The following is a 13,833-nucleotide window of genomic DNA, read 5'->3' as shown; positions in this document are numbered from 1 at the left end:
ACAACTGCAAGCACAATTCCTGCCAGGAAAGGAAAACATATTGACAGACGAATTAAGCAGAAATATGGCAGATCCGCACGAGTGGAGACTACACCCACAAGTATTTTCAATGATAACTCAAAGGTGGGGACGCTCAGACATAGACCTATTTGCCTCCCCCAACAAGTGCCAACTACAGAAATTTTGCACAAGCTGGAAAGTGGACGGCCCTATCATTCAGTTGGACAGCATTGACAGTCTGTGCCTTTCCACCACTACCTCTATTGACCAAGGTATTACTGAAAGGCAGATCAGAGAGACCACAAATGATCCTCATTGCTCCGGACTGGCCACGTCAGCACTGATACCCATTACTAAGGAACCTGACTCGCAGCCCTCCATGGATCTTACCTCAATTCCCACTTCTGTTGACTCAGCAAAACTCTCAGATCCTTCACAGTCAGCTCAGGACTTTAAATTTAGCTGCATAGAGAATACCTTGAATTATCAATCAACACTTCTCTCAAAGGACGTCCTGAATGTCATTTTGGAGGCCAGGAGGCCCAGCACCAGAAAAACTTACTCAGACAAATGGAAAAGATTTTGTGCATGGCACCAGGCTAAATGCCAAAATCCTGGGATACCAAACATTCCTCAAATACTGCAATACTTAACTGAGATGCTACACAAAGGCCTTTCTTTCTCATCCATTAAGATCCATGCTTCGGCCATTTCAGCTCAATATAATACGGATCCTCCCATTTTCTCACACCCTTTACTAAGGCAGTTTCTCAGAGGGGCTAAGAATATAAGACCCCCAGAAAACCCCCAACGCCAGCTTGGGACCTCAACTTCGTTTTAGAAAAATTAACACTGCCTCCTTTCGAACCAGCCTTCTCAGCAGAACTACAATACTTGTCGTGGAAAACAGCTCTGTTGCTGGCTATCACCTCAGCACGCAGGGTCTCAGAACTACAGGCACTCATGGCAGTGGAACCTTTCATCATTTTCCATCAGGACAGAGTCTCTTTACGAACTAATCCTACCTTTATGCCAAAGGTAGTATCCAGTGTGGCTTTGAATCAGACCATTCATTTACCCACCATTTATCCAAACCCCAGAATAAAGGAGAAAAACTCCACTCTTTGGACATTCACAGACAGCTAAGTTACTATTTGGATAAGACAAAGACCTTCAGAAAAACTGACCAACTCTTTGTATCCTATGCTGCAGGTTCACAAGGAAAGGCTATTTCAAAACAGGCCATCTCCAAATGGATAGCACATTGTATCCGCTTTTGCTATTCGCACCATGGGAAAGCAGTGCCTGTTAATATTAGGTCCCATTCTACCAGGGCTACAGCAACCTCAGCAGCCTTTCTCAGGGGGGTTCCAAACAAGGACATTCTGGAGGCAGCTACTTGGAGTTCAGTGCATACCTTTACCAAGCACTACCACCTTCCATTATACTCAAAAACCAGAGCTGGTTTTGCCACTGCAGTTCTGCAGGGCATCCTAGCTTCACCTAACCCCATTTAGTACCAGCCACCCATCCATAGCTTTGGGATTCAACCCAAGTGTGATGACTGCAGCAGTATAACACGACCATAGCACAGTTTTGTACCTACCATAAATGTAGATGTTCGAGTGTATATACTGCTGCAGTCCAGGTTACCCTCCCACCATCCCCTCTACATACCAGGGTGTTACTTATAACTCCATGTACATCAATCAATTGGATGCATGTCTATATGGTGTATTTGCTAACAGCTAGTACTATTGTTTATCTACTAAGGTATTTTTGCATAGTTATTTGGATTGCCTTCCTAGTTGGGGGCACCTGGCATCTGGGGCAAGAAAAACTGAAGAAAATGGCATTGGCTGCCTCTCTTATACCCCTGTCGCACTGACGTGGAAGAAGTGACAACAACCGACGCCGGGCCAAGAGTTTGGGATTCGGCCGACTGCGGGACCGCCTGACGGCAGGATAACCCAAGTGTGATGACTGCAGCAGTATATACACACAAACATATACATTTATAGTAGGTACAAAACTGTACTTTTTTGTGGTCACCTCAACTCCCTTATTTTGTTATAACGAATTAGATTTTTCCCTTCATTTTCTCTGGCTGTGATTGCTAATGTATACAAAAGAAATGTATATATTAGACCTTTGACTAAATTTGTGTTTATTTTCTTCTTTTTCAGTTTGGCAGCACTACAGTAAAGATGGTGTTTTCTGGAGGCTATTGTGAAACAAGCAGCTCGATTTCTGAGGCATGGACAATGAAAGGGTTTCTTCCATGTTTCTACTTCACACTTGTCCCTACAGTGCTTCTCAGCTGCGGCTTGGTTTTGGGAGCATTACAATGTGTCTGCTTTGCAAAGCAGAGTACAGTAATGGAGCCCAAGTACATTCCACGATCGTGCCTCTACACACTACAGTTTGTTTTCACCATTGTGCTCATACTGCAGTTCTTTGGATACATCCTTTGGGAAGCAGTTGGTTTAGGCATTGTGTATGGATACATGATTGTTTACTGTTGCTTTTCATTGGTTGGATGGAGCTGCTCACTGATTTTGTTGCACCTGGAACATACAAGAGTGTTAGTTCGAGACAGAAATAGGGGACACGGTTTTGTCCTTCTGTTATTCTGGGCTCTTGCTTTTGCATTTGAAAACTTAGCATTTGTGTCTTGGAGCAGCCCTCTCTGGTGGTGGTCATTGGACAAAACTGAAGAGAAGGTAAGTTGGAATTTTTACTCTGATAAATTTATGATCTGCAGATGAAAGGGGAATAATTTGCCAAAATCGTCTTGGAAGTTCACTTATGCGGATGGATTAATGAGCATGGTTCTTTCTGTGACCGTGTTAAACAAATATAGATATAAAAAAATTATGCTAGCTTGAACTGTGAAATGTCTGCAAACAACTGTCACAGGTAGTGCAGTTTACTGGAGAGAAAACAGTTGTACAGTTCAGTCGCATTATAATACCCTAAACAGATCACTTATCCTAGAGAGGAATCTAAAGAAGCTGTTGTGTTACTTCGGTTTTCTTCTGTAATTTAATTTACTGAGTGTGCTATTTTAAACTCTATTTATAAAATCATTTTGTGTTACTCTATGGATGGCTTTGGTATAAATGGGGTTTTGATATGTAAAGAAACATTGAGACTAGATTTTAGCTGTAGATCCAGATAATGGCCTTTCTGTGAATACGAAAAGCAAATTGGCAACTGCCACTATGGATACATACATGGAACATTTTGGGAGGGGTTAAAATTGAAGGTGTAAGATGTTAAAGGAATAGATATTGAAAATTATATTTCGAAATGGTATATTTATTGCCCTTCACAAAAACTTTTTTAATACTGGGTGTGTTGAAATATACTGGCTGTGTTGAAATAATGTCTAGGGCTAACCTGTGAAAGAGGCAGATTGCAGACTACAGAATTTGGGATATGTGCTAATAGTACAAATATTGAAAGTTTAAAGTGAATGTGATGAAATATTACTCAGTACAGCAACCTTTTTTCCATACAATGGAGCTATTTTTTTAATTTAATTGTATAATTGTGGAGATCCATTGCTGTGTATGTGGTATTTAATTGTCTGTATTTTTGCATTGGTTGTTAGGTTGACTGTGCAGATAGCTATATTATCTAACTGGGGTTTCTCCTTTTTATAAAAGTGCTAACACCCTGTTGAAATTGCCTGCGGACAGGATCCAATTCACCTGAAAAGGGCTGTTGCAGGGTTTCCTATCTCTGCACAGAAACTGATTTGATTTAACTGAGGTATTAACTTCCATAAGCTGTAAATGTGTATGAGGAATTGATCTCCAGAAGTTTTGGATGAGTACAAGTTTTAATATTTTTATAGTCTGTTCATGACTGATGGATCAGACATTTTGTCAGAAATTGGTCAGAGAAAAAGAATTGTATACATGATGGCCTTTTAATGTTGAGAACTTGACTGGGTCCTTTTGTACCACTATAACTTTTCATTTAGAAGGGCAGTTACTGTTTTTGTTTAATTTTGTGTTCTAGTAGAAAATTTGACTTGGTTATAGATTCATGCTCCATTGTAACAGTGGTCTGTCGAAAAATGACATCATCAAATAAACTTGTAGCTTCTAGAGTGTAAGATTTTGCATTGTATTTATTTGTTGAATAATGCTGTAGTATTTATTTATACATACACGCATACATATATTTGTTAACAATGTAAGTGCACTGCTCCAAAGACCCTTTTCAGGTTCCACCCCTGCCATCAGGCTATAAAATATGCAGTATAGAGAAATGAAAACAAATGACAATACTAAACTGGTTCTTTGCTAGGTGAAGAAATGCAACGAAAAGAAAATTCAGCTTTGTTAAAAGCAGTAAAATGAGTAATGTAAAATACAAAGAATACAATGAGATAAAAATACAGTAAAGCTCAATGGGTTAAACAGCAAAAGGTTAAACACTGACACTCTTTAATTACTTTTTGTAAATGATACCATTTATATTTGTATAGAAGGTGGGATTAAGTATATTTAATATGTAAGTTTCAGAAAACCTGTAAGTGTGACAGGAGCAAATGAGATTTATAACAAGTGTAGGTATTATGATTTATAACAAGTGTAGGTATTATGAAGTGTTAGTGTAGTAGGGTTAGTGTGTAGGCAATACAGCAATTGAAAACGACTAGTGGAGTGATTTAAGTAAGGTAGTATAGTGCGAGAGTAGGAATGAGACCAAGAGTAGAGTGTTATCCAGGGGGAAAGGAGTACTGGGAGGGGCAGGAATAAGGTAAGTAAAGACAGTGGAGTACAGAAAGGTCTGTGAGATAGTATGATTTCAAGGGAATATTAGAAATAAGTGACAAGACTCCCCCGGATGACTGCGAAACTCTATTTTAAGAGTGTATGAATGCTAGTGGTAGGGTTGTTTGTGGAAGCGTAAACAGGGCTATGCTGAAGATGGCTACCAACGATTGTCAGAGCAGTGACATTGCTGTGATTTTTTTTTGCTAGTTTCTTTAAGGTGCTTCTGAAAGTAATGTCTCTCTTAGCCATAGGGGGTTGCTTTTCTAATGTTTCTGAATTAAAATGAACAGCTCCTGTTCTGTCAGTGTACAAATCATTCTTAGGCTGAAACTGTGGATTTTTTCCATTTATTTGTGTGCAGTGTAATGGTGCTAGGACATGTTAAGGAACTACAGGCTGAAGCTACCTGACTAGGTTTGTCACCATTGCTTAGGTTCATAGAAATGAATTTAAGCTGTGCTTTGGCATAAGGGCCCACACAGAATACAAACTTTTTTTTGTGTCTGAAAACAGTATGTTGCTTACCCAGCTGTCAAGCAGTGATTTTAAAAGAGCTCATAGTCTCTGCTTGTGTGATACACTGGAGTAGGATATCTATTTTGTATAGCAGTAATTTGCTGCTATTTTTTTCCTTTCTGGCACCCTTGAATTGTGAAATAAAAAATGTTTGCATATTTGTGTCTCATGGTTGCTGTTTAATTCAAGCTGTAAAAAGCGTCATATTAAATTTGAGAGTGAGTGTGAGAGAGTGTGAGAGAGTGAGTGTGAGAGAGTGAGTGTGAGAGAGTGAGTGTGAGAGAGTGAGTGTGAGAGAGTGAGTGTGAGAGAGTGAGTGTGAGAGAGTGAGTGTGAGAGAGTGAGTGTGAGAGAGTGTGAGAGTGTGAGAGAGTGAGAGTGTGAGAGAGTGTGAGAGAGTGTGAGAGTGTGAGAGAGTGTGAGAGTGTGAGAGAGTGTGAGAGTGTGAGAGAGTGTGAGAGTGTGAGAGAGTGTGAGAGTGTGAGAGTGAGAGAGTGTGAGAGAGAGAGTGTGTGAGAGAGAGAGTGTGTGCGTGTGCGTGAGAGGTGCGGAGTCCAACAGAGTAAGGTAGTAAAGATTAAAGGACTATTAAGGCTATGAAAGTACTGATATATGCAGGGATATTCACTACTGAACAGGAAACATTTAAAACATAAAGTATAGAAGTTATTACTGTCAAAGCACTGACATTGTGAAATTTCCATGATGTATTTCTTAAAGCATTAAATATGCTTTGATTTCTTGAAGAATGTTATCTCAGTGTTTTGGGGCTGCTTTGGAAAATGCTTTTTTTTCTGACACAGCCAGACTGTATGGGAGTATGTATGTGCATATATTTTACATTTGTGTATCAGGAAGTCTGACTGGGTTGTTGGCCAATTTTCAGCGGAGGCCCGGGGAGAAAAGCTCAACAGCATTATGCTAGAACATTTGTAACTGTGTTAAAGATTTAATCGTATTTGTGAAATCAATTACGTACAGTAGTAACACTGATACAAAGAAGGTATATTGCAAAAAAAAAAAAAGGTAGGTTTATCTGTGTGAAACGTAGCACAGAGGTAGTAAAGAAAAAAGCTTTACATATATAGGGCTGCTAGAAGAGTAGATATATAACAAAAACATGTGAAGGTATTTTATTAGAAGAGAAACATTTCTATAGAGATAGGGAGGGAGTTTAGCCTGGTTTAGTATGACTAGAGTGTTGTCCGCTGTATGTCTTGTAGAATCCTAACATTCTCTAAAGTTAATTAACATGCCTAATACACCCTGATCCTTGGTGACTTCAACCACCCCACCATAGACTGGGTGAACTATTCCTACACCAATGCACTCACCCAACGATTCCTTGATTTCGTAATTTCTAATGCACTAGGCCAGCTCATCTCATCCCCCACAAAGGGAGATAACATTCTGCACTTGGTTCTCACCAACATGGGTTACTGCTGCACCACTCCCATAGTATATTCTTCCCTGGTGAGATCAGATCATTGGTCTGTCTCATTCGAAGATGATCATGTTTCACTGTTGTAGTAATTACATTTGGGTTATCTGCTTGCAGGTAGCCCTCAATCAACCTGATTTAACAAAGTCTTGGGTCCTGCGTTGGTTGCTGTCCCTTCTTCCATGATGTCAGGTCGTCCGGGGTATAAGCATGCAGCCGACGCCATTACATCAATCTTTCTTGCCTTGCGGTGCCCGAAGCAGTTCGCAAGTGCTGGTCGGCCGACTCCTGAAATTTTTGTTTTCTAGTTTTAGAACCGAAGTCTTCCACTAAAAGCTAAGTACCCCGTTGGGGAAACTTTTTCTTGCTCCTTACCGATGTCAGTAAAAGTTAACAATTGCATTACTTGTGGAAAGCAAATACTTCATAAAGATTTTCATTCATACTGTATTCCTTGCCTAGGCCCTGACCACGACATACCTTACTGTCGGTTTTGTGCTTTATTTAATCAGCACACTATCCGTCGTCAGTACATTTTCGCCTCTAAATATTTCGGTTCTCTGTTTAATTGTCCAGAACTGTTGTCGCTTAGCCATCTGACTACCGGGATTCTGAAAAAATGCAAAGATAGAGACAGGCCGCCGAGGTCCAAAACTGCAGACGACGCTTCTCCTAAGCCAGTCGCCGGTACTCAATGAGGCGCTTTCGCAGCCCCTGATACCCGCTAATTCTGATTCACAGGCCTCTACTGAGACCCATTCTGAGTCCACTATGCCACGCGATGCTTCAACTATGGAACCCGTGGATGTCAATACCTTGGATGGGTGTGGAGCCACTGTGCAGGCACCGGCTTCTGAGGGTGTAGTCAGGCCTATGGACTTGCACATTAAACCGACGCCTCCTTCTTCTCTGAGGCCTAAATCTCGAACCATGCCTAAAAAAATTATGCCCAGGTCACATGCTCAGGCCTCTATGCCCAAAAAAACAAATGATAAGAATGGATGAAGATCTAATAACTCTAATCAGGGGTAGCCAACCCACCTTTCTAAGAGGCCTAGGACTGAAGTGGTTTATGAATCTTCTGACCAGCATTCTGTTTTTTATGATTCTTCTTATGATCTGGATTTGCCCTTATCTACTTATGAGGATTCTGATGCAGAGGACTCCATTCCCTCTGCTTCCCCTCCAGAGGATTTTTTTGGGGGGGGGAAACCTTACATACTCTAAGGGAGCATTTCCACTGGGAAGGCCAGGATTTTTCTGATTCAAAAGAGGCTTACAGATTTCTTACTCCTACCTCAGCATTGGTCTTTAGCTATTCCTCCTGTACTAGACATTATTGATGATGCTTTTTCTGAATCTAGTTTGCCCCTGATTCCTTGCTTCCTGCTCCCAGAAAACCAGACCAATACTACAGGGTCCCTGAGTCACACAAGTTCCTTTTTAAAAATCCTATTGCGGATACAGAGACTATTTCACAGGGGCCCAAGGGCATTAAGGCTTCTACTCCTAAAAATCTTACCCCTTCTGATAGAGACTCCAGGGTAATGGATAGATGGGGTAAGAAGGTTTGCACTTCTTCAACCTTGGCCATTAGGGCTTTAAACTGCCAGTTTCATAAGTTAAAGTATTAGCAACGTGTTATTGGATTGCTTAAACAGAAAATGATGTTGATTCCTGACTGTGTGGAAAATTAAAGAATTACAGGATTTAATACATTCTGCTGAACAAGTTGGAAAACATACTTTGCAATGTGGTTTTGATTCATTAGAGGCCTCTTGCAGGGCCGCTATTACTGGGTCTGTGCTCAGAAGGCATGCTTGGCTTGAACAATCTTTACCTGATCATGTTAAAGCTAAATTGTTGGATGCTCCCTTAAATCAGGACCGCCTGTTTGGCAACAAGGCTGAGGAAGTTCTTAAAAAGATGGAAGATAAAGCTAAATCTATGCAAACTGTTAAAGATTTCTTACAAGTTCAGCCTCCTAGATTTAGCAGGCAATGGCCCTCTAAGAATTGGTCCTTTCCAGACCCTTCCAGGTCTTCTCAAGCCAAACCCAGACCCAGCAAAAACCCCAGGTTTTAGTCCCAGGGGACACATAGGACTAAGCAGTGGGGGGGCCTCCACATCCAAATCTGGGAGTAATAAGATCCCCCCCCCATGGTAAACTGTCTCAATGACTTCCTTTTAAAATTTCCAAGTACTTCAACTGACTGCCCCTTTGGGGGGAAGGATTGCTCTTCATGCAAACTGGGAACTCATTACCCAGGACAAATGGGTTTTAAGTATAGTGTCCCAGGGATACAGATTTCACTCTCTCACACATTGCCAACACCAAGTGGGTGGCTGGACCTACCCCCAAATCAGTGGGCAGAGGCCCAAAAACAAGTACTTTCTCTCTTAAGCATGGGGGCTATTCAACTGGTACCAGAAGGGGCTATTCAACTGGTACCAGAAGAGGAAAAGGGACAAGGTTTCTACTTGCGACTTTTCCTGGTACCCAGAAAAGACCATTCATGGTGTCCTAGCCTGGACCTGTCTGCTCTAAACACCTTTTTGGAGATTACAAAATTCAAGATGCTGACTCTTCACCAATTACTTCCTATGCTAGGCAAAAATGCCTGGTTGGCAACACAAAAGCAGCATACCTGCACATCCCAATCAGGGAATCTTGCAGAAGATAGCTATGCTTCAAAGCAGGCTACACGCCCCATCAATTCTCTGCACTGCCCTTTGGCTTATCTACTGCGCCCAGGGTATTCACAAAGTGCCTAGCTCCAGTTATTGCATTTTGCAGGCAAAGAAATATTCAAATATACCCATACCTGGACAATTGTCTAATTCAGGCAGAAAGCCAGGACATACTTTTGAATCATCTGGCTTTTGTACAAAGGGTTCTAACTTGTCTGGGGTACACCATAAACAAAAAGAAATCACACCTGGTACCCTGTCAACAAATTATATTCCTGGGAGCAAGCTTGAATACAACTTCCCAGATGGGTCTACCTCACGCCAGAGAAACGGATTCATTTGACAACCTACTTCAAACAAGTGGCCACAAAACCCTGCTATCTGCAAGACAAATACTGCAAGCCTTGGGGTTCATGGCCTCCTGCATTCTTCTAATTCCATATGCAAGACTGCATATGAGGAAACTACAGTGGTATCTAAAAAGCCTATGGTATTAACATTCTCATGATCTAGAAGCAATTATTCCCATCATACCTTGCCTACGCCTAGAGTTCCTTTGGTGGGCAGAGGCCTGCCACCAAAACAAGGGACTACCTTTCACACCACCCCCTGCCGCCCAAACCCTAACAGACTCATCAGACTATGCATGGGGGGCTCACCTAGCAGGGAAGTGCATTCAGGGCAAATGGAAACCAAGTCAAATGCACCTGCATATCAATCAAAAAGAAACGTTAGTTTTACAGAATGCTCTGACGGCCTTCAAGGACCACATTCTTCCAGGACAACTAATGGTAAAGACTGACAACACCACTGTTATGTGGTACATAAACAAGCAGGAGGGTACACATTCTTACCACCTCTGCAGACTAGCCATGGCATTGTGGACCACAGCCTTGAGCTACCAGGTGCAGGAAAAACCTATCAGTCTATGCCCCCCCCCCTCCCGTCTCTGCTCTCCAAAGTACTACTAAAAATCAAGCAGGACAAGCCAAGGATGATTTTGATTGCTCCAGACTGGCCACACCAACACTGGTTCCCCCTCCTGCACAGTGTGTCACGGTTATCTCCATGGCACCTGCCTCAGACTCTTTCCCTATTGTCTCAGCAGGAGAACCAGATTCTGCACCCTCAGCTTCTAACACTGAACCTTGCAGCCTGGCTAATTACATAATCTCTCCTTTACCATCCTTCAGTAAACCTGTGAATGGATATCATTTTAGAGGCAAGGAGGCCTAGCACTAGAAAATCCTATGCTGAAAAATGGAAAAGATTCTCTGCCTTGAACCAATCTTAAGGGATAAGCACAGCAGCGCCCAATTTACCTCAGATTTTGCAATACTTAACTGAGATGCTTCACAAGGGGCTGTCTTTTTCCTCCATTAAATTCCACACCTCAGCCATTTCAGCTCATTATAACACAGAACCCCCCCCCTTCTCTCCTCCACTGCTCAAGCAATTCCTCAGAGGGGCCAAAAATTTGAGCTTCGGATCCGGAGGTGTGGGTGTGTCTTCGGCTCCTTCTCGGTCAGAGCATACTGGCCCTTCGGATCCAATTGCATCGGCGCCGGCTCCGATCCACACCGGATCCGAGGGGACTGCTCTCTGATCACAGAGAGAGCAGTTTTCCTTCGGTGTTCGATGTAGTGGTAAGGGTATTGTCGAGGGATTCGAGGCCCCAGGCTCCTGCTACGGTTCCACCCTGCACTCCCTCTCAGACGGGCCTACCTTCCATCACCCGGCCCCAGGGACAGCCTGAGCCTACGTCCCAGATAGTTCCCTTGGAGGAACAGGATGTGGTTGGTGAGGCCTCTTCAGACAGCCCCCCAGAGGAGATTCCTTACAAACGTAAGTGCAAGAGGAGGCACTTGGACTCACCTGAGTCCTTGACAGAAGACACAGACTTAGAGGAAGGGGAAGGTTCCCCAAGGTCACCTCCCGAAGACGTCTCCTTCGGAGACATCATGGAAATGCTTCGAATTAGAGAGGGGGGGGTGGTCAGCCCAAAAACCTTCCTCTTGAGTCTGTGTTCCTGGAGGCATTTAACGAAGTCCCATCTACCTCTTGGGTGTCCCTTCCCGCTGATCCCCTGGTAGACCTGATTACTACCAGGGCATGGAAGGAGCCGGACACTGTGGAGCCCATTCCAAAGAGACCAGATAAAATTATCAGCCCTCCTTCTGATAGGACGTGTTGGAGCAAGGGTACTCCTGTAGATGCCATGTTGGTGGCGGCCGCCACCAGAAAGGAACTAGCCCATGAGAGTTCCTCGATCCATCCTCCAGACAAGGAGTCTCGGACGATGGACCGCCTGGGGAAGCGGATGTTCGCTTCAGCCACCTTCTCTGTAAGGTCGCTGAATTATATGGCACACGTGATACGACTCCAGTGGGATCTCATCAAAGAATACGCCGGTTCGCCCCCAGAGTCCATGTCGGCCGAGGATAAGGAAGTATTTTCAACCCGAATGGCCACTCTCAAATCCATTACGAACACCTCTATGCGGCACCTCTCCCATGCTACCGAAGGAGCCGCTAGAGCTAGCGGAGCGGGCATTGTCTTACGACGACATGCTTGGCTCCGCCATTGCGATTTTGTGGAACCCTTCAAGGCATCCTTCGCTAATGCCCCGTTTGACGGTTCTTCGCTATTTGGCAAGACCGTATGCGACACGCTAGTCCAGAGCGAGAAAGACATCTGCCGTCAGAGTCCGCTTCTCTTCTCCCCAGAGGTCCTTCTCTAGGAACCAAAAGGGAAAGAAGAAGATGTGGTTCTGGAAGTCTCAACAGTCCTGTTTCTCTCCAGACCCCTCGTCCTTCAGAGGCAGAGGAGGACAGGGTGGACGCCGGTCCAGAGGCAGAGGGGGACCGAAGAATTTTGGGTTTTGAGAACCCTTTTCTGATTGGCCTGCACAGCAACCCTGAAGGGTTACCTGACTGCTCCACTCCGGAGGCAGTCAGGGGGCGTTTCTCGAGGCACCTAGTAGTTTGGGAGTCCATTATAACAGATCGCTGGGTGCTTCGAATCCTATCAAGAGGTTACAAGATTCCCTTTCTCAATTTCCCTCCCAAACCCCAGAGTCTCCCCGATGTCCCACCCAATCAAAGGGAGGCAGCAGCCACAGAAATACTCCAGCTGCTAGAAAAAAGAGCAATCCAGCACGTCCCCCCAGACCAATCCGGATCAGGCTTTTACTTCAGGTTCTTCTTGGTGCCAAAAAAGACGGGGGACTTGAGACCAATCCTCGACCTGTCCTTTCTAAACCGGTCAGTGGCCAAAGAAAAGTTCCGGATGGTCACCATTCAATCCATTTTCCCACTCCTGCAAGAGAACGACTGGATGTGCTCTATAGACCTCAAGGATGCGTAATACCACATTCTGATGGACAGACGATCCAGAAGGTTTCTCTGCTTCTGGCTAGGAGCCAGCCACTACCAGTTCAGGGTCCTTCCCTTTGGTCTCACCACAGCCCCCAGGTTGTTCACCAAAGTCTTGGCAGTTGTAGCGGCCCACCTGAGACTCCAGGGAATACAGGTCTTTCCGTACCTGGGCAATTGGCTCCTGACCGCCCCCACCAGGCATTTACTGTGTTCAGCCGGAGATTACTTCATCCACTTGGCCTCCCGACTGGGAATCACAATCAGTATCAAAAAATCTTCTCTTCAACCAACCCAGATCTTGGACTTCATTGGGGCCAGATTAAACGCAAACCTTTTGCAAGTCTTCTTAACTCCAGACCGGCTTCGAACACTAAAGCTCCATGTGCTGGCCCTTCTAGTCTTCCTGGCTCCTCCAGCGGAATTGGTCCTGAGGACTCTAGGTTCCATGGCGGCAGCAATCGACCTGCTACCCTTAGCGCGCTTGAACATGAGGGTACTACAATGGACCTTGCAGGTTCAATGGTCCATCCTGCAACATCCACTGAGTTCACCCATCCCCCTCAGCAGGTTTTGCAGGAAAGCCCTATTCTGGTGGCTCCAGTCCCCGGACCTCCAGAAAGGCGCCCGTTCTCTATGTTCCCTCCTCTAACCACCGTGACCACGGATGCTTCTCGCCTCGGGTGGGGAGGGGGCACTGTATGGGCAGAACAGTCCAAGGCACGTGGACCCATTTAGAGACCTTGTTGCATATCAATGTCCTAGAGATGAGAGCGGTGCTTTTGGCGTTGCAAGCACTCCAAGCCCTTCTTCCCTTGGGGTTAATTGCAATTCAGACAGACATGTCAGTAGTCTGGTATATCAACAAGCAAGGGGGAACCAGATCCTACCCACTTTGTCGAGAGGCCATGAGAGTCTGGGAATGGGCGATCTCCACCAACCGCTTTCTCATAGCGACGCACATTCCGGGCCAGTCGAACATCTTGGCAGACAGGCTGAGTCGAACCATCCTTTCACC

The 13,833-nt window shown here is 44.4% G+C and overlaps 1 protein-coding gene across 1 annotated transcript in view; it reads left to right on the top strand.

Moving 5' to 3' along the window:
- ABCB6 (ATP binding cassette subfamily B member 6 (Langereis blood group)) overlaps nucleotides 1–13,833 on the top strand; it is a 1,916,984-nt gene that overhangs the window by 68,898 nt on the left and 1,834,253 nt on the right. The window contains exon 2 of the mRNA XM_044075230.1: nucleotides 2,187–2,723. Within this exon, the coding sequence (XP_043931165.1) occupies nucleotides 2,208–2,723 (516 nt within the window). The 5' untranslated portion in view covers nucleotides 2,187–2,207. The remainder of the gene's footprint in view (nucleotides 1–2,186; nucleotides 2,724–13,833) is intronic.

Source organism: Protopterus annectens, chromosome 6.part0 (assembly GCF_019279795.1).
Source record: "Protopterus annectens isolate FY-2018-M chromosome 6.part0, PAN1.0, whole genome shotgun sequence".
Lineage (NCBI taxonomy): Eukaryota > Metazoa > Chordata > Ceratodontiformes > Protopteridae > Protopterus > Protopterus annectens.
Note: the sequence above shows the minus strand (reverse complement) of the source record. Positions and strands in the feature narration are given on the sequence as shown.